General features: G+C 51.6%; 2 protein-coding genes across 5 annotated transcripts; one reads left to right on the plus strand and one right to left on the minus strand.

Moving 5' to 3' along the window:
* The first annotated feature begins 2076 nt into the window (after positions 1-2076).
* Positions 2077-7689, plus strand: CA9 (carbonic anhydrase 9). Its single transcript, XM_033123442.1, has 11 exons — positions 2077-2508; positions 3336-3365; positions 3637-3807; positions 3958-4100; positions 4210-4302; positions 5362-5428; positions 6186-6343; positions 6533-6668; positions 6807-6833; positions 7257-7338; positions 7473-7689. The coding sequence occupies exons 1-11, from the start codon at positions 2094-2096 to the stop codon at positions 7537-7539; spliced, it is 1389 nt and encodes a 462-aa protein (XP_032979333.1). The 5' UTR covers positions 2077-2093; the 3' UTR covers positions 7540-7689.
* A 966-nt stretch (positions 7690-8655) lies between these two features.
* Positions 8656-16211, minus strand: TPM2 (tropomyosin 2). 4 transcript variants are annotated; one of them, XM_033123445.1, is made up of 9 exons: positions 15864-16211; positions 15286-15411; positions 12300-12433; positions 12090-12207; positions 11922-11992; positions 11702-11777; positions 11135-11197; positions 10903-10972; positions 8656-8806 (listed from the first exon to the last, which is right to left on the minus strand). In XM_033123445.1, the coding sequence occupies exons 1-9, from the start codon at positions 15975-15977 to the stop codon at positions 8724-8726; spliced, it is 855 nt and encodes a 284-aa protein (XP_032979336.1). In that variant the 5' UTR covers positions 15978-16211; the 3' UTR covers positions 8656-8723. The 4 variants fall into 4 exon arrangements, with proteins under 4 accessions (XP_032979336.1, XP_032979338.1, XP_032979335.1 ...); XM_033123447.1 differs by lacking the exon at positions 11702-11777 and adding an exon at positions 11378-11453 and having other exon boundaries at positions 8658-8806; positions 15864-16153; XM_033123444.1 differs by lacking the exon at positions 8656-8806 and adding an exon at positions 9573-9912.
* Positions 16212-18891: the final 2680 nt, after the last annotated feature.

Genomic DNA, 18891 nt, shown 5'->3' on the forward strand with positions numbered 1-18891 from the left:
TGACGAGGCAGATAATTTGGGATGCCATACAAACATGATGTCATGTTCCTGCAACAGTTGTGGTTTGACACACACACTGGTCATTGACAGTGAGCTCCCTGGGGGCAGGGTCGTCATCTTAATCAATTTGGTTTTTCTCAAACCCAGGCAAGGTGATCTGCAGAGAAAATACTCAATAATGGTTGTTGAATAAAAGAGTGACTCAATCAATCAAAATATTGAACTCTGCCCTTATGGAACTCAAAGCTATTAGAGCAGATAAAATGTCATAAATCATCCTAATATGAATTAGATGGTGGACAAAGTTATTAACAAGGGCAGCAAAAGCACTGTGGTGGCTGAGGCACCAGAAATCTCTTCCGGTGGTGCAATTAGTCAAGAAAGACTTCCTGGAAGTCTTGAGTAATAGAAGGGTTTTAGATAGGGGAGATAGTAAAACTATATAAATATATATATATTTTAGTAAAACTAACATGGTAGTGGGTGCACTATCAGAGTGGAAGCTGGTTGAGGCATCTGGGTGGGTCTTGGGATCCCTCCTGTGCCGGCCATTATCTCTTTAGATAAGAGATCATGAGGCTGTCAGGAGAGGTCCCAGAAGCACCCTGGAGGAAGGGGCTAGTTACCAACAAAATTAGAAATATTTCAATATATTTAATTAATCTATATAACCATACAGGTGTGTACCTACTGAACATCAGTTCCAGGTATGAACCTCCTGAGATGGCCTTACTCTCTTTGCTGGTTTGTTGAAGCCATAGGGACCTTCTTAGAATGTGAGTTACAGAACAGTGGAGGCTGTTCTCCAGTCCAGTGCTGCATCCCCCTAGAGCCTAGAACAGAACCTGGAGGATTGGAGGAGGCTCAATAAATGTTTGTTAAATGAACAGGCAGAGAGTGGGAACCCCAAGCCCATTCTTGGGGTCCTCATACTCTTCGTCTCCTTTCACCCACTCTCCCCCTACAATCCATGCTCTATACACAGCCCTCCACCTCCCAGTCCTAATATGAGAATTGGATTCTGTCATTCTCCTGTTCAAAATATTTGATGCCTCCCCTTTGCCCAGAATACCATTCTTTCCATTGTTTTTACCAATTAAACTGCTGCTTCTTCACAACCCTGAGCAAATTTGCTTACTTCTGTATTACCTTCTGAGGCAGAATTCATCTCTTGCTGCTAAATCTTATGATAGTGTTTGCCCTCACTCCCTAAACAGTGAGCTCCTCAGGACAAGGGCTGTCATTCATTCCTGCACTTTTAGCCCAGTGCCTGACATATAGTAAATGCTAAATAAATATTTGTTGACTATAAGGGTGATTGGCATTCCTGGGAGCAAGAACTAGATGACAAAGGTGGTCAAAGGTTTGGGGGGGAAAATGAATAGTTTAATCTGGCCTTAGTATGAAGAGCAGTAAGAAATAAGATGGAAAGTTCTCTTGGGTAAGATTTTGAAGGGGCATAGAAGTCAGCTAGCAGGAGAAGATAGGCACATGGAAGATTCTTTGGTAGGCAATGGGAAGCCAATGAAGGTTTTTGAGCAGAGGTTTAATATGATGAAAAATAAATGTAGTTTAAACCCATCAGAATCCTTCTCATACATATACTGTTTTCCATTCATACTCAAATTCACCTCCTACTACCCATTCATCCACCCCCTCACCCACAGGCTTCTGTAGCAGCTTGCCCTACCCCTTTACCTGCTTCCTAGCTGGGCAGGGAATACACATGTGCTACTCCCCTCTCAGCCAGAGGATGTGGGGGCCCCAGCTCCCTGTCTTTTTCTGTCCCTGCCTGGGGCTGGGAAGCAGGCCAGGGTTAGCTCAGGCTGGCTGGCAGGCAACCGGGTGGTGCCAGGGAAAGCCTGTGCTGCCATGTGGTGCCTTGGGTTCCAAGCTGAGCCCATGACCCCAATAACCTTGTGCCTGCACACATACCTGCATTCACTCCACCCCCAATCTAGCCTTTGGTATCAAGGAGGGGGCACAGCGCCAGAAAGACCTGAGGAACTTTGGCTTCATTTCTAGAAAAGGGCACTCTGAGTCAGGCTGCTCCCCTCCAGGCTTGTTCCTCCCCCACCCAGCTCCTGTTTCCAATGCACGTACAGCCCGTACACACTGTACAGCCTGTACACACCGACCCGGGACATCCTACAGTCAGCCACATGGCTCTCCTGTGCCCCAGTCCCTGGCTCCCTCTGTTGATCCCAACCCCTGCCTCGGGACCTACTGTGCAACTGCTGCTGTTACTGCTGCTCCTGGTACCTACCCAACCCCAGAGTCTACCCAGGATGCAGAGGACTCCCTCCATGGGAGGAGATTTGTCTGGGGAAGATGATCCACTGGGCAAGGAGGACCTGTCCAGTGAAGAGGATCCACCTGGAGAGGAGGACCCACCTGGAATGAAGACAGAATCAGCAGAAGACGACTCTCTGAAATTAGAGGATCTACCTACTGTTGAGACTCCCAGGGACACTGAAGTCCCCCAGAATAATCACAGGAACAACAAAGGTAAGTCATCATCAGCCCTCAAAATCTAGGCTCCAGGAGGTTTGTGCCTCTCCTCATTAAACCCCATCCCAGGCAAGGATTATTCAGGGAAGTAGAGGAGCCTGTACTCTGACAGTAGCCTTTCCCAACCCCAGGGGCTCCCATGCCACTAGATCCTTCACCTCTTTCAGAGCTAGAAGGGGGACAGATGGGGAGAGAAAAATGGGACACAGATGGAGAGAAGTGAGTAGGAAGAGATGGGAAAGAAGAAAGGAGAAGGTTGGAGAGGAGATAGACATGAGGAATGTGGAAAGAGAAAACACAGAGAGAAGAGTATGAGACAAGAGAAAAGATGGGGGTACCAGAGGAAGAGCCGGAAGGGCTTGTAGAGATGACCTCATCTTCAGTACACAGGTGAGGAAACTGAGGCACAGGAAGAAGGAAACAGCAGGTAGGGGGACCCGGTATCATGACTCCCAAGCTACGAACTTTGGGAAAAGAGTTGGAGGCCAGAAAGGGAAGAGGGATGAGTGGGGGAGAAAGGATGGTCTACTGATTTGGGCTTTGAGACTGAGACCCCCACCCACTTTACTAAGACAGTGGTTGCAACTGGTATCTGCAGGGCCAGTAGGATCTTTGTGTGGCTCACCATGCTGTGGTGTCAAATTTGGCTGCACTCTATTGTGCTTTACACATGGCCCACTTTAGGCATTTATTACCTGCTGTGCCCCTCCCTGTAAGGCACCTGCGTTTGCGCAGCGCTGTTAGTGAGGGGGGCCCACATGGATCTGGCCCCAGCGAGGGGCTGGGCTCAAAAATCAGCCTCCTTATCCTTCTCTTTTATGCAGGGGGTGACCACAGTCATTGGCGCTATGGAGGTGAGACACCCACCACCTGCACAGACCTATTTTGGACACCCAGCTCTGACCTGCCCCACAACCATCCCTGAACTCAGGTCCTGGGCGTCCCACCCACTGCATCCACATCTGCCAGGCCCCCAAAACGCCCGCTACCTGTCTCTGTCCACATCCCTGATTTCTACTTCCCGCTCCAATGTCTTCTGACTCCACCCCACACTTTTTCTACCGCTCGTCCCTCAAAGTTCCTGATCTTATCACCAAACTTCCTGTCCATACTCTTCCACCACAGGAGGCCCACCCTGGCCCCAGATGTCCCCAGCCTGCGCTGGCCGCTTCCAGTCCCCGGTAGATATCCGCCCAGAGCACACCGTATTCTTCCCCGCCCTGCGACCCCTGCAACTCTTTGGCTTTGAGCTCCCGTCACGCCCCAAACTGCACCTGCGCAACAACGGCCACACGGGTGAGGCAGTCCCGGAACCTCAGGGAGGGGCGGAGGCTATCTGGGAATGGGACAGGGCCTAGGGAAGAGGGACGGCCTGGGCGGTGCTTGGAGGTTAGGCTGGCTCTCAGGGGCGGGGCAGCGTCTGATTCACCTGCGCTCCCCACGCAGTGCAGCTGACTCTGCCTCCGGGAATGGAGATGGCCCTGGGTCCTGGGCGGGAGTACCGGGCGCTGCAGTTGCATTTGCACTGGGGGGCTGCTGGTCGCCCGGGCTCGGAGCACACGGTTGGTGGCCAACATTACCCTGCCGAGGTGAGCGCTCAGTTGTCGGCGGAGGGACGAAATGAATCGTGGGCAAGATCCCCAGAAATGGGGCGCGGGCAGGGGATCTTGCCCACGCCTACCTGCCTGTCCTCTCCAGATCCACGTGGTTCACCTTAGTACTGCATTTGCCAAAGTTGACGACGCCTTGGGGCGCCCAGGGGGCCTGGCCGTGTTGGCTGCCTTTCTGCAGGTACCAGCCTCGACAGCCCTCCACTCCCTGCTTCCCCGTGCGTCTGGGCTCAGTATATCTTGCCCTCAGAGGCCCCATCCCAGCACTCACCCAGGCACCTGGCTATCATCCTCATTCTCTCGTTAGTTTATTCATTCAACAGCCGCTGGATTACAAAAAGGATTCAGAAACCGTGGGTCCTTGTCTCTAAGGAGTCCACAGCCAGTGAGGGAAGCTGACAGGGTAGACACATACAAATGACACAGAGTAAAAGAGGTGGTCATGGAAGGCTTCTCAGAGGAAGTGAAACTTAAAGCTTTCACTAATGGGAAATAAAAGGGGATATTCTGTGCGGAGCAAATGGTATGTGCAAAGACTCAAAGAATATGGCTCATTCAGGGAACGGCAGATGCAATAAAATGGACATCAGGAAGAGTAATTTCTCTGCTGCTCCTATAACCCACAATTTCCCCTTTGTGAAATGCAAGAAAGTCTAGAGAAACATCTAGTGACCTCTTTGGACCTGTAATGATCAAGGCTACAAACACAGTGATTAGAGGAGGCCAGTAAAATGGAGGGATGGTGAGACACCTGCTACCTTCACTCTTGCCCTTACTCCTTAATACTACTAGCCTTAGAACACAAAGTTCAGAGAAGTGCCTTGGAAATCACATATTCTTGCTCCAAAAATCAACATATGAATTATTAAGGTGAATGCAGAGGTAACACGAATACAAAGGTTATTACAGTTTTCGGGGGTAAAGCACGGAGTGTATGTGAAGTGTAAAGATAGCATTGAGTGAGTAGGGCCCAGGTCAGGAGGGCCTTGTACCCTAGTAAAGTGTCCACCTTCCTCCTCCTCCTCCAATCTGCCACTGAAAACTAGCCCACCAAGCTTCTTAGGTTAGTTTGCACAGTAAGAGTAAGTCGACTTTGAGTAATAATACATAAGATTTTGTGTGTTCCCAGCATGCTCAGAGCTAAGGAATGAGGAAGGGCTGTGGGAACCCCACCTCACCTTCAGGTCTCCAGCCATGGCCCTAGATACATGTATACCTGTCTTGCATTATCGTCTCCTAGGAAGGTCCAGAAGAAAACAGCGCCTATGAGCAGTTGCTGTCGCATTTGGAAGAGATCGCTGTGGAAGGTATGGAGTTGGGGTCCCTCATGCAGGGAGAGGGTTGATGTGTGAACTGGCCCACGATGATCTTGATAATAACCATGAAGCTGAATAGAGGCAAACAGGCAAAGGCCAACTGCTGCCCACAGCCTTTATGGTTAAAAACCAAACAAAAATAAGACAAAAAACCAAATAAGACCAAAAAATCTAGTGTTTGGAACTTCCGGAATTGAAGAGCTAAAATTTTTCTGAGAACTGTCTATTCTCCTTATAAACATCAAACATTTTAAATTTGTAAATACTTACATTGGAAATCTTTTCCTTCTCAGTCACTCTGGGTCATTTTAAACCTCCCTTACCCTGCTGGATCTTAAGTTTTGCTAATCTAGAAGGAACTGTGATTTTTGAGTTTTTGTCTGTTTTTTATAGTTATAAAAACCTATTTATATTTATTTACAAGTTATTCAGCTTATTTTCCCTTTTGATTCACACTGAGCTTAAATTTGTGGTCCAGCATTTTATTATAGTAGGCAAAGTAAGAGTGAAAACTCAGAGGGAGGACCTAAGCAGCAATTCTCTCACTCTGTGAGGCTCCGAAGCCCTTTACTTTCTTCTGAGTTGTGTCTTATGCTGAGTTATGGGAAGGGAGACACTTAGTGAAGAAGTGTTCTCAGGGAGTTGAATCAACTTGGTTTCTGGGATATGAAACTGTATCCTTATACTCCAAAGCTTTGGAGGGGCATGATCTACGTAGGTGAGATTCCAGCACTGGTCCTCTCCACAGACTCAGAGATTTGGGTGCCAGGACTGGATGTATCTGCACTGCTGCCCTCCGACCTCAGCCGCTACTTCCGATATGAGGGGTCTCTGACCACACCCCCCTGTGCCCAGGGGGTCATCTGGACTGTGTTCAACCAGACAGTGAGGCTGAGTGCTAAGCAGGTGGGGCTGGAGCATGGTGTTGACCTAGGGGACATGGGGTAAAGGGTACAGGATGAGGTGAGAAAGGAGGAGTAATGAAAGGGCTGTGTGGGACATAAGGACATTGAAGGTGAAGCCTGAGGTGCTGGCTGTGAGTGGGCCTGTGACCCTTTTGTTTCCTAGTCCCGACCCCCCTAATTACCTCCCTAGCTCCACACCCTCTATAGCTCACTGTGGGGACCTGAGGACTCTCGGCTACAGCTGAACTTTCGAGCCATGCAGCCTTTGAATGGGCGAATCATTGAAGCCTCCTTCCCTATTGGAGTGGAGCAGACCATTAAGCCAGGTGCAGCTTTGTCTGGTATCCCATTTTACCATGTCCCCCCACCCCCCGACCACAGGTCCCTCATCCTCCCATATGTCCTCATTTGTCTGTCACTGGTAGTCATAGCCCCCGGCCCTAATGTCTCCTTTTTCTCTTCAGTCCACCTGAATTCCTGCCTTGCTGCTGGTGAGTTTGTGTTCTTCCTCTGGCTCCTGAAGCCGGGGTCACCCCTTGGCACTGTTCAGCCCCGGGGGCTAGTCAGGACCACCTCTGCTGCCTCTACTTTTCCATAGAATAGACTTCCAATCCCAATAGGGTAGTGTCAGATCAAGGTGGAAGTTCCCCTATTGTCCCCAGGGTAAGAGTTGGTCAGAATGAAGCCTCAGACATCTCCTAGCATTCTTCTTCCCCAACAACTTCTTTTACTTCCTTTTCAGGGAGGAAAAAGGTGTTTCTCTTACTCCTCCTTGTGTATCACTGCCATGCCTTTACTAGCCTCTTCTGAATTCTGAGGTGGGAGCAGTGGGGGGAGGGGATACACAGAAGTAGGCCCTGAGGAAACCCCACAGACTCCTTTTTACTCTGAGGCAGCCTCTCCTCTCCCTCTAGGTGACATCCTGGCCCTGATTTTTGGAATCCTCTTTGCTGTCACCAGCATCGCTTTCTTTGTGCAAATGAGAAGGCAGAAAAGGTATGTTTATACTGACCCTCTCCCTCAGGTACAGCTCCCAGCTCCTATGTGGAATCCAGAGCAGCTTCATGTAAATTGCACACAAATGAGCTCATCCTGGGCCAGTTTTTTGATTAGGCTTCCCTGTTATGTAGACACCCAAGTGGGACCAATGGGAGTGTTAGCTACCACCCAGCAGAAGTCACCGAGACTGCTGCCTAGAGGCCTGGAACTGGGAGAATGTACAGAAAGAAGTCAGCCAAAGGAATCTGAGGGGGAGCTGGAGACTTTGTTTCATCCTGCCCATTACGCCACTTTTTAATTGCCAAGATTTTTTAAAAAATAATAAATGTTTCTAATATGTGGAAGGTATCTTTGTTCCCCAAATCAAGATGGTGTATTCATTTCCTACTGCTGCCATAACAAATGATCTCAAACTTAATGGTAATGCAAATTTATTCTCTTAGAGTTCTGGAGGTAAGAAGTCCAAAATGAATCTTATGGGGCAAGTCAAGGTGTCAGCAGGGCCGGTTCCTTCTGGACACTGAGGGGAGAATGTTTCCTTGCCTTTTTCAGTTTCTAGAAGCCATACATTCCTTGGCTTGTGGTCCCTTCCTCATATCACTCCAACCTCTTGTTTCCATGGTCACATCTCCTGCAACTGCCTTTTATAAGGACCCTTGTGATTACCCCGGGCCTATCCAGATAACCTGGAATAATCTCCTCGTCTCAAAATCCTTAGCTTAATCACAAGGTCCCTTTCCCACGTAAAGTCACATTTCACAGGGTTAGGGTATGGACATCTTTGGTTTGGGGGCATTATTCTGCTCTCAGGAAGGGGGCAGAAATGACTGATATTGTTGGAATGACTGTGTGTGTGTGTGGAGAGAGCAGTGCATGTGTCTAGGGGTAGGGCAGGCTCAGCCTCCAGGCTTAAAATCACATTGAAAATTTTGGGCTTTCACCCTGCTCAAGTAAAATCTGTGTAGCTTTGCAGTCTTGCCATCAAACTGTGTTATCTGGCTCAGCCACGTACTGGAATGGGGCAGAGCCTCTGACAGCAGCTCCTTTGCCCTGTAAGGCCAAGGACGTCCCCACAGTCCTACTGGGCCTCTCTGCTTCACACAACCTGTTCACAACCCTTTCTCAATGAGCCCAGAGCCCCCACCCCTGGGCTCCCATAGAAAAGGAAGTCTTGTCACAGAACATGGACCCAGACCTTGCTCACTCAGGTCCTTCCAATTCCATTGTTCCCCTCAGGCATCCTCTCAGCCTTCTCCACTTTGGAAAATTACCACCATCATTGCCCACACCAAAGAAAGGCTTAAAGGGCCCTGTGATGCCAGGAATATCAGTTTTATTGGGTTGGGCGGCAACTATAGCCTGGCTGGAGGCAGGGCCAGCCCTCACAGGTTGTTGAGTTCCAGCAGAGTCTGGTCGAGCGTCTGGTGAATCTCCACATTCTCTTCCTTGGCACTGGCCAAGGTCTCTGTGAGAAGAAGCAACACATGAGGAGAGGAAGGGAAGACACGAGGGAAGAGACATGACAAGGCATGGACAAGGGATGTGACAAATAGATGTGGAGTGGGTTGGAGGCACACGAAGACACAAGCATTCAGGGAGCTGAGGACCCCATGGGAGGGGCAAATGGATGGACTGACCAGGCAGACATGGGTGCCTCCTTCAAGGCTTCGGGGTCATGGAGGTAGGACAGGAAGGCTCGAGTCATAAACTAATTTACCCTCCTTCTTTAGAAGGTTTAAGAGTTGGAAACAGAAGGAAAGACAAAGACAGAGCCAGGGAAGGGAAGGCCAGACAGACAGACTTGAGGCAGAAAACAGACCTGCAGTGAAAGCCCCATGTTGTTGACATCCAGTGTTTTTCCAAACTTCATCTCAAGGCCTTTCCCAACCTTCCGACCCTCCCCTGCACCTGACCACCTCATCTCCCTTCCAGTCATTCCTTGAGATCCCGGAACCCCAGCTGAGTGCTCCGAGGTCAGTGACAGGTCTGGGTCTGTAGAGGCACCACAGGGCTCATGGTGACTGAAGGGGTCATACATGCCCACATGCAGCAGTGACAGAAAGTGACAGACTGGGAGTGCTCGTGTAGAGGGGGTTTCAGTGTGGGCCACAGAGTTTTGTGTGTGAGCTCAGTGGGGGGATGTCACAAGATTGGGGGTGTCTGTAAGAGCCAAGGTCTCAGCAGTGAACTAGGGATAGGGGGTGAAGGAAGTGCTCTCTAGAGGGCAGGAAAACAGCATGAAGACCAAGTTGAGTTTATTAAGCAGCCTAAAGAGGTAGAGGCCGGTGGGTCGAGGGGCCAATCGTTGGATAGAAGGAAGAAGCAAGTGCCAGGGTGGGCAGCTCATGTGACAGAGGTTCTCCTAGGCTGCGCCCAGCCTGGCTGTGCAATGTTGGCAATTTTTGCTCCTCCTGCCTGCCCCCCTCCTCATAGAGAGAATGGAAGGAAGAGGAGAGAAGGGGCAGACGGGGGAAAACTGGTGAGAGGCTCAGAGAGAGGTGATGTCATTGAGTGCGTTGTCCAGCTCCTCGCTGATCGCCTTGTACTTCATCTTCTGTGCATAGACTTCATCTGGGGGGGAGGGCATCCAGGGATGGGTGGGAGTGTGGGGAGAGGGAATAGAGGGAAAGAGGAAAGGAAGGAGTGAGGGTAATGGAAAGAGAGAACAAGAATCAGAAAGAGGTGGACAAAGATGAAGTGAAAGAGACAGGCCAGAGAAGAGGCCGGACAGCTGTCAGGGCTCCCTCCTCCCTTCTCTGTAGCCATCTCTTTTGTCCTTCTCTGCACCCTAAATTGGTTCTTGTCCCAGGAGCTCCTGACTCCCCTGGGGATCTGGGGGCACAGTGCTTTGGATATGGAGGAGTGCTTGTTTCAGGAGAATATTCAAGCCAGAAATGTCTAAAGTCCTGTGAAGTTGGAGATCAAATTGAGGGTTGCCCAAGAAGGCTGGAAACAAGAGAAATTGGAATTATGAAAGTAAAAGATTATTGTAGAATAAAAAGGAGAGACAGTTTTAGGCACAACGTTGATGATAGTGAGAAATAACCACAGACTAGCAAATACCTGGATGTTTCTTTTCACCAAATCTAACTTAAAATAGTGTTTTCCATTAACGTTGTTTTCCAAACCTAGACATTAAATTGAATAGCTCTCTATTTCATAAAGAAGGCTCTGTGACATAGCTCTGTTGTGTTGCACTTGGAATCAGAATTGTCTAAATCGTGCTACTCAAAGTGTGGTCTGAGGACCAGCAACATCAGCTTTTTTTTTGTCAGATATAGAAATTCTCCAGCCCAAAGTCAGCAATCATTTTGCAGTAGGACCCAGGAATCTGTATTTTAAAACCTCTCTGGGAGAGTCTCATGCATGCTAAAATTTGAGAAGCACTGAAGTTCTGGCTGATAGGCACCGACCACTGGAGTTTGTGGTGTCCTAGGCGGTCCAACCCTAATTTATTGGTGACAAATATCATGGGATGCGAAGATAAGGGACAGACTGACACTCATGGAGAGTGCAGACCTACTTAAAAAGGTTTGGGGGTACAGGGGATATCCCTTTTACCTTCCAGGTCATCAATGGTTTTCTCCAATTTTGCCACAGACCTTTCGGCAAACTCTGCTCGGGTCTCAGCCTGGGAGTAAAGGCAAGATGTAGACACACAAAAAACTTAGGCCCTCCCAGACACTCACTTAAGTCGACCTCTTCCATCCCCACCCCCAAATGCCCATCACAGGCAGTCTCTGACGAGGACTGGGGGGCTTGAGGGGACGGTTGGGACTGGAAGGACTCTCACCTCCTTTAGCTTCTCCTCCAGCAGTTTGATCTCCTCTTCATATTTATCTTCTTTGGTGGAATACTTTTAGGGACGTATATATGCCATCAGTAGATCGCCTCCACAAATCCTTCATTTCTCCTCTGAACCCCACAGACTACTCATGATCTAATCTCCATCGAACACCCAGCCCCACCTTGTCTGGGCCCATCGCCTCCCTCTCCTGCAGGACCCCATCCTTACTGCCCTTCTACCCCCCTCTACCTTGTCTGCTTGGGCTTCCAGGGATTTCAAGTTGTTGGTAACAATTTTCAGCTCCTCCTCTAGGTCCCCACATTTACTGCAGGGGGTGTGTGGCAGGGTGGGGTGTGTGACGGCGCAGTGCGGGGAGGCAGTGGAGATGGCACAGTGGGGGGGGGGGTGGAGGAGAGAAGAAAAGAGCAAAGTTGTGAGAGTGACAGCAGACAGAGCTTGGGAGCCCCAGGCCCTTCCCTACCCCCAGCAGGTGAGAGAGAGCAGCCTGAGATGGAGGAGACGGTGAGCTGAGAGAAGGCGCCATGGCCCAGAAAGGTCCAGAGAGGTCACTACCTCCTCCTCTGAGGCTATCAGGGACTTGAGGGCCTGGTCCATGGTTCGAAGTTCCTCCTCCAGCTGCCTGGCTCGGCTAGGGGCAGCGGGTAGGGGTCAGAGGACAGGATGTGTCCCTATGGCCCCAAGTCTGAGAAGCTGCTTCCCCACCTATGGTGCAGAGTGCCCCATAGCCACAGGCTCAGGCCAAGTTCCACTCGCCACCCCAGGGTATCCGTACCTCTCAGCCACTTCAGCTCTCTCTTCTGAGCGTTCCAGCTCTCCTTCCAGGATCACCAGCTTCCTGGCCACCTGGGGGGAGTGGGGAGAGAGAAGGAGTCGATTCATGGTGAATGACTTGGGGTGTCTGGAGCTTGGGAGTGAGAAGGAAGTGGAGCTGGCCTGTCACCTCCTCGTATTTGCGGTCTGAATCCTCAGCGATGTGCTTGGCCTCCTTCAGCTGCATTTCCTGCAGCTCCATCTTTTCCTCATCTTTCATGGCTCGGTTTTCAATGACCTTCATTCCTCTGAGAGGCAGAGAGAAGGGTGAGATCAGGACCAGCAGAGACAGTCTTCCCACCCTATCCCTGTCTCACCCTCTGAGGGGTCCCCTGCCCACCTCTCACTCTCATCAGCTGCCTTCTCAGCCTCCTCCAGCTTTTGCAGGGCTGTAGCCAGGCGCTCCTGCGCCCGGTCCAGCTCCTCCTCTACCAGCTGAATGCGGCGGTTCAGGGAGGCCACATCTGCCTCGGCCTGTGGGTCAAAGGTCAGAGGTCAAAGGGCTTTCTCTACTTTGGATGAGGATTATTGAGACTCCAGAAGATAGTTAAGAGTCTTGTCAAAAAAAAAAAAACCCTAGGCTTCCTGGCTTCCAGATTTTCAACCTATTTTTTCTCCCTCACTAACCATCTATCTTCTGCTCAGACTCTATGCTCCAGTCCAAAATATCACTCCCCTGCTACAGGGCCAATTCGGGCACTATGCATAGTTAGTCTCCCAGTAGTTATCTGCAGACAGGTTCCTCGGTACCCTCTCACAATACTCCAAGTGCTGGGACCAGGTAGGTCTAAGGCAGCCCTGACTCCACAGCAGAGCCTGAGCCAGGTAAGGGGATGGGGAAGAATCAGGCCAATCAGACCTCACTGCTGCTAAAAATAGCCAATCACAAAGTCAAGCTCCAGGGATGTCACCAGTTGCTAGGCATATTCCCAGGGAGGGGATCAGGCTAGCCAGCCATGGTGTAGCAAGGGGTTGTCTGCCAAGGTGGAGAGGCAACTGGCGGTGGTGCAAGGGCAATGTGACTGACAGATACTGAGCCACTAATCCTAAAATATAGAGGCAAGACCATGAAGATTTTGGAGAAGGTCCATGGAAACAATGACACCTTGAAAAAAGGAAAGGGCAGAGCAAGAAAGGCCCCAACAAAAGAAAATGAGACAAGCAGTACAGTTTGGTATTATGAGCATTGGCTCTGAGTCAGATTGTTGTCTTTGAGCCACAGCTTAGCCACTCAACACTTGTGTGACCTTGGGCAACTTACTTAGTCTCTCTAAGCCTCAGTTTCCTCCTTTTTAAATCCTAGTTGACAATAGCAGTTCCTTTGTAGGCAGTTCTGAGACAATGCAGTACGTGGTACTTCTAATACTCGACAAGACCACCTGGGAGGCTTATAAAACTAAACAGAAATCTCCAGGGCGGGAGCTTGAAAATCTTTTTTTATTTTAAAGCTCCCAAGCGAGTCTGATGATTTGGGAAAATAATAAAATAATATACAGAAAGCACCTGAGCACATTGTCTGCGGAGTCTACACTCCATAAATGTTAGGTTATCCCTGGCTCTTCTTTAGAGACAAAGACATAGAGATCCTGAGATTTACGATTGGAGAGGAGAAAGGACCAGCATAGGGAAGAAGTGAGTGAGAGGGAAGAGACGGGTGGCAGCACTGGGGGGAGGGGGTAGCAAGCAGGTCCTGGGTGGTACTGTAGGGCAGGGTAAACACAGTACCATATATAGAAAGTAGTTATAGCTTGTCCTCCAGGTGCTGAAGGCCACCTAGAGTGACAAGAGCCCATCATGGGCACTGGGCCAAATGACTCAGTGCGGAAGGATTCTGGGGACAGCACTGGGGGTTGGGAAGAATTACTTGGGGTCACTGAGGGCGCCTACTCTAGAGAGAGATGAGACTCTGTAGAAGGAAAACTCTCTTCACAGTAGTGAAGTGACAAATAACTCTGGAAGTCTTGGGTTCCTCATCAGAAGACTGACTGACATTTGCCATTTTCTGCTTCTTAAGCTCTTCCCGGTTATGGATGTTGCTCTCTAGCCACAGAACACTACCGTCCCCACTAGACAAATGGAAAGCAAGAGAGAAGGGAGAAACTGAGGGAGGCACTGTGCAAGTTAAGTGCTGCATTCAAGGTCACACAATAAATTTAGGCAGTTTCCTTTCTACGCCTGGCACTGCTGCCCTGCTTCCCCAGCTCTGTCCCTGTCCACCTTCCTCCCCTCCAGCCCCCACCCAGCTCCTTGGGTTTCCAGTTCTGCCTCCAGCTGCACTGGGCCTTGGTTATTTATAGAGTGTCAGATGCCCAGGGTTGTCTTTGCTAGCAGCTGCAGGTCAGTTCCCTCCCAAGTGCCAGGGCTGGTGGAGAACCAAAACCAAAGGCTGGAGGTCAGAGAAACCAACCCAGGTTGGGAATGGGGGGAGGGAATTGGGGAACATGGATAATGGTCAACACAAACAGTAATGTCATCTCTGATCTCAGACGTTTAGACCATGCTTATGATAATCCCACCATCTACCCAACGGTAGGCTCATCTTAAACGTAATCCTGGGTGAAAGGCAAATGGGGAAACTGAGGCAAAAAATGGTATTAGTAACCATGTCCAAAGTCATACAGCCCTTCTTCTACCTCATGGTGGGGGTTGGGAATGATAGAAGGTGGAGAAGTCTGGTTAGAGGGTGTGGGTCGGGCAGAGAAATCTGAGCAAGCAGGACCTGCCAAAGTGGCTGCCTTGGCATTTGTGGCCCTGTCCCTTTGCCCTGTGGCCTGGCATGCTCTCGAAGGCTGACAACTTAATGAGGGTAAATGAGGGGCCGATAGAACCTGAGCTGGGGCCCCAGTGCACAGCAGGGCCACTGGAGCCAGAGGTCAAGGCCAGGGAATTTCTAATGGCCCCCCAGGGGTGTAACTCAAGTCAGAGCCCATTTTTGGATTCTTCTCCCCCTTCCTCACCAAGGAACCTACACCCACACCCTGCAAATGTAGCTGGAGTCTCCGCTCCACTTTCAGCGGGAGGATTAATTGAGGTAGATGGCAAATTCTTGTACCACCCACCCCCACAATGACTCACTGCTTGATCACTGTACATTCTAAGAGCTGGAGCCAAATTACAAGACTACGTCCTCTGGGGGAAGTGGTAGGTGGTTTTGATTTACCCACTGCCTCGGATTATTTGTGCAAGCTCGCCCTGGCCTGGGTTCCTGAGAGGAAATCATTTCTGTCTTGGTGCTGGGGATATGTAGGTCCCCTTCTCCCTTCATCCCCATGTCTGGGGCCCTTCCCCGCGTGGTAACTCCCACCATTCCCCAGGTCCACACTCACATCAGTGGCCTTCTTCTCGGCCAGCTCCAGTTTCTCCTGGGCGTCCTTCACTGACTCAGAATACTTTTCCACCTCATCCTCCGTCCCCTTCAGCTTCTTCTGGAGGGCCTGCTGTTCTTCCTCCAACTGGGAGAGAGAAGCCTCAGTCAGCCAGGCCCTCGGCCCAGGCCCAGGCCCAGGCCCAGGCCCAGGCCCAGGGAGGAGGCAGGGGTTTGTGGGAGGGGGTACTGAGAGATATTTAGAGGCTGTCAGGGAGGAAGAGGGATAGCAGAGGAGGGACAGTGCATCCAGGGTTGTTGGAGGGACCTGGTGGGGGTAGAAAAAGTTTCCAGCCCCAAGGAGCAGGGTCCATCATTACTCCCCAAGGGCAGGAGTGGAAATTGGGGGAATGGGGCTCCCCAGCCTTTGGGGGTATGATGAAGTGTGGCTCTGGCTAGGTCCCTGGGGTGAAGGCCCAGACCCCACACTGGACGGGAGAGAGCTTTGGACAGTGAGCCTCAGGCTAGGAGGCACAAGGCAGGGCCTACCCCGCCCTCGGTTCGAGGGAGGGCGTTGCACTGGGCCCTGGGCCCCCCCACCTGCTTGCAACGGTCCTCAGCTTGCTTCTTGTCGGCCTCGGCCTGCTCAGCGCGGTCGATGGCATTCTCCTTGTCCAGTTTTAGCATCTGCATCTTCTTCTTGATGGCGTCCATGGCTGCGGTGTGGGACCGGCCGGCGGGCGGGCGGGGTGGACCGGGCGAACAGGGTTGGCTGCGAGGACTGCGCGCACGGGTGGCAAGCCAGGAGGACCCAGCGGCACTGGGATGTCCCCGCCGCGCGGACGCTTAAAAGGCTGGGAGGGACCGGGCGGAGCCGGGGGCCGGGACCCTCCCCCACCGCAGCCCAAACCTTGTAGGGGCAGAAGCACAGCCCGGTTGGGGGGCGCGGTCGCCCCCTGCGCCCACCCCCTCGGGACCGCCCCCTCGGGGTCCCGCCTCTCCCTTACCACCGCCCCCCTCTCTCCCAGCCGTCGGAAGGGAAAAAGTAGCTGGGACATTCATTTGGAAAAACCCAAACACTGGGGAGGGGACGGGAGGGGATCCTTGGGCTGGGGGCTCCGCGCTCCCTCAGAGTGACAGCCTGGCCCAATGGCAGCTGCAGCAGGGGCCCATGGGGCTATTTCGGGGTGTGAGCTCAAAGCAGCTGCCTGGGCGCAGGCACTGGTGTGTCCCCCCCTCCCCCCTCAGCTGCAGCAGCCGCTGCCCTTAATTTAGAAGTTTCTCGTAAATCCCCCAGGATTAAATGTCTTTTGGGAGGCGGGGCTCCTCCGCGGTTCGGGTGCCTCAGTTTACCCTGAGTCCCAGAGTCTGGGTTTGCGTTACCGACGTGGCAGTGATAACGTAGAGCCTCACCAGGGACTTAAGGAAACCGAGGCAGGAGGGGAACCCGGAGCGCAATGAGGAGAAAGCCGAGCTTGCTGCCCCCGAGATGGTGGGGCCTGACCTCTCCTACCCTCGCTTCCCCTTCCAGCCCCTGCTCCTGGAGCCAGGGCCCCTCCTCTACAGTTGCCCGGCGGCTGGGAACCGAGCTCCGCGCCCCGCCTGCCCCACCCCCACGTGTCCCGCATACTTTCCACGCGGCTACAGCCCGACGGACACGCGCGCTCCCCGCCCCCACCTCCACCCGAGACGCATCCCTGTCCGCCTCCTCCTCGCCCCACTCCAGGTTCTAGCAGCCCGACCGCTACTCCACTCACCCCGGCTACTCCGCCCCGCCCCCGCTTTCCCCCCGCCCCTGGTTGCCCCGCGCGTCCTCCCTTCTCCCCTTCTCCCTGCGGACCCTCCTCTCTTCCCTTGTGGGCCAACTTTACGCCGAAATTTCTTTTCTGCCCTTTTTTGGGCTGTTTCCCCGTGGGGAGGCGGGGCCGGGCCGGGGCAGGGAAGGCAGGGGGCAAGGGGAAGAGCTACTGAACTGCCACGCTTCGGGAGCCGAGCGAGGGATGCTCCCTCCAACCCAGGCCGCAAGAAACAGCCCCCAGAGCCGGGTCCTAGGGTGGGGGAGTATGAGGCAAGCGTGCCAGGCTGTTTTCGTTTTGTTCCTCGGGGTGGGGTGGGGGGAGAGGAAGTGGAGAACCGCTTGGGAGGAGGGGTAAGGGGAGACGAGGTGGAGGAAGCCTGGAGGGAACGCGTCGCCTCGCTCCCCAGGGACAGAGGGGTGGGAGACCAGCCTTTTGCTGGTGGGGGTGCGAACCGTGGGAACCTTGGGCCGGGGAGGGGGGGGCCGGGGCCAGGGCGGGTGAGGGGGCCCGGAAATGTATTCAGATCTGCTCTGCTGCCGGCTGCTACACGTGGAACAAGCCTTAGCTGGTAGTGTTCACTCCAACCCATGTCCTTGCGTTCCCCAAGCTAATGCAAGACACCTCCATCATCCGTAGCCAGTGCTTGATCCCTGGGCGTTATCAAGCGCCCCCCTGTTCCTCACTTCCCACATCCACAATCCTGTTGGTTCTACTTTCTACAAACGAGGTTCCTTTTCCAAATCTCTGGGGTTGCCTTGGGCAACTCCTTTTATTACCTCCTGCATGGGTCTTGTGGTCCTGGTTCCCCAGCTCATTCATTGTTAGTCCTCTACATTGCTACCAAAAATCTTTTTAAAAGTTGGTGCAAATAGGATCCTAAAATCCTCCAAAACCCCCCTCCCTCCTTTGAAGATAAAAATCCACACTTCTTAATATGGTATAGAAGGCTGTTTTGGCCCCAGCCTACCTTTCTAGCCTCATGTCCTTTCATTCCCACCCTCACCCCCAATACGCAGACTTGTATACTTCATGCTGCATTCATACTGAGCTGTTGTAGGCAATGGAAATAGCCATGCTTTTCTCAAAGCTTCCATATTTTATGCATCCTGTTCCCTCCCTCAGTGCTCTTCCCTTTGCTAATTCCTGTGGCCTTACTCAGATCAAGGGTCTGGCTCTTCTGAAGCCTGTCCTGGCCACTTCCCCTCCCACCCCACCACCTAATGCCACCTAATCCGTAGGTGTGTATTCTCGGTGCAGGTTCTGTCATTCTCATCAGTCCCTCTTGTAACTGTTCTTGTCCCTGTTTCCTCGACAGGTCTGAGTCCTCCAGGACAGGGACTGTCTTTTTCAATTCGGAATCCCCAATGCTTAGCATAGCTTCAGGCAGAGTTGGCACTTGATAAAATAAACATTTGCCTGAATTTTGTTATGCGCTAGGTTCTACGTACCCAAGATACTATGTGGGTCTATAGGAAATCACGGTCTAGTGCAGCAGCTCTCTTTTTGGTCTTAGAACCCTCTGTACTTTTTATTAGTTTCATGTGTACAAAACAATGTAATACACAATTATCATTTATACCCCTCACAAAGTGAACCCCCTGCCCAAGGTCTACTACCCCTCTGACATCACATACAGCCCTTACATTTCCACTCTCTATTCCTTATGCTGTACTCCACTTCTTGTGACTATCTATCTATAAAATTATAGTTGACATTTTATTCAGCTTCAGCTTCAGGTGTACAGTGTAGTGATCAGGCATCTACACCATCCCTGGTCTCCGTAATAAGACAAGAGTCCTTTGGGTACAAAATCTTTACAACACTATTGA

Source organism: Rhinolophus ferrumequinum, chromosome 12, assembly GCF_004115265.2.
Source record: "Rhinolophus ferrumequinum isolate MPI-CBG mRhiFer1 chromosome 12, mRhiFer1_v1.p, whole genome shotgun sequence".
In the NCBI taxonomy this organism is placed as follows: Eukaryota; Metazoa; Chordata; class Mammalia; order Chiroptera; family Rhinolophidae; genus Rhinolophus; species Rhinolophus ferrumequinum.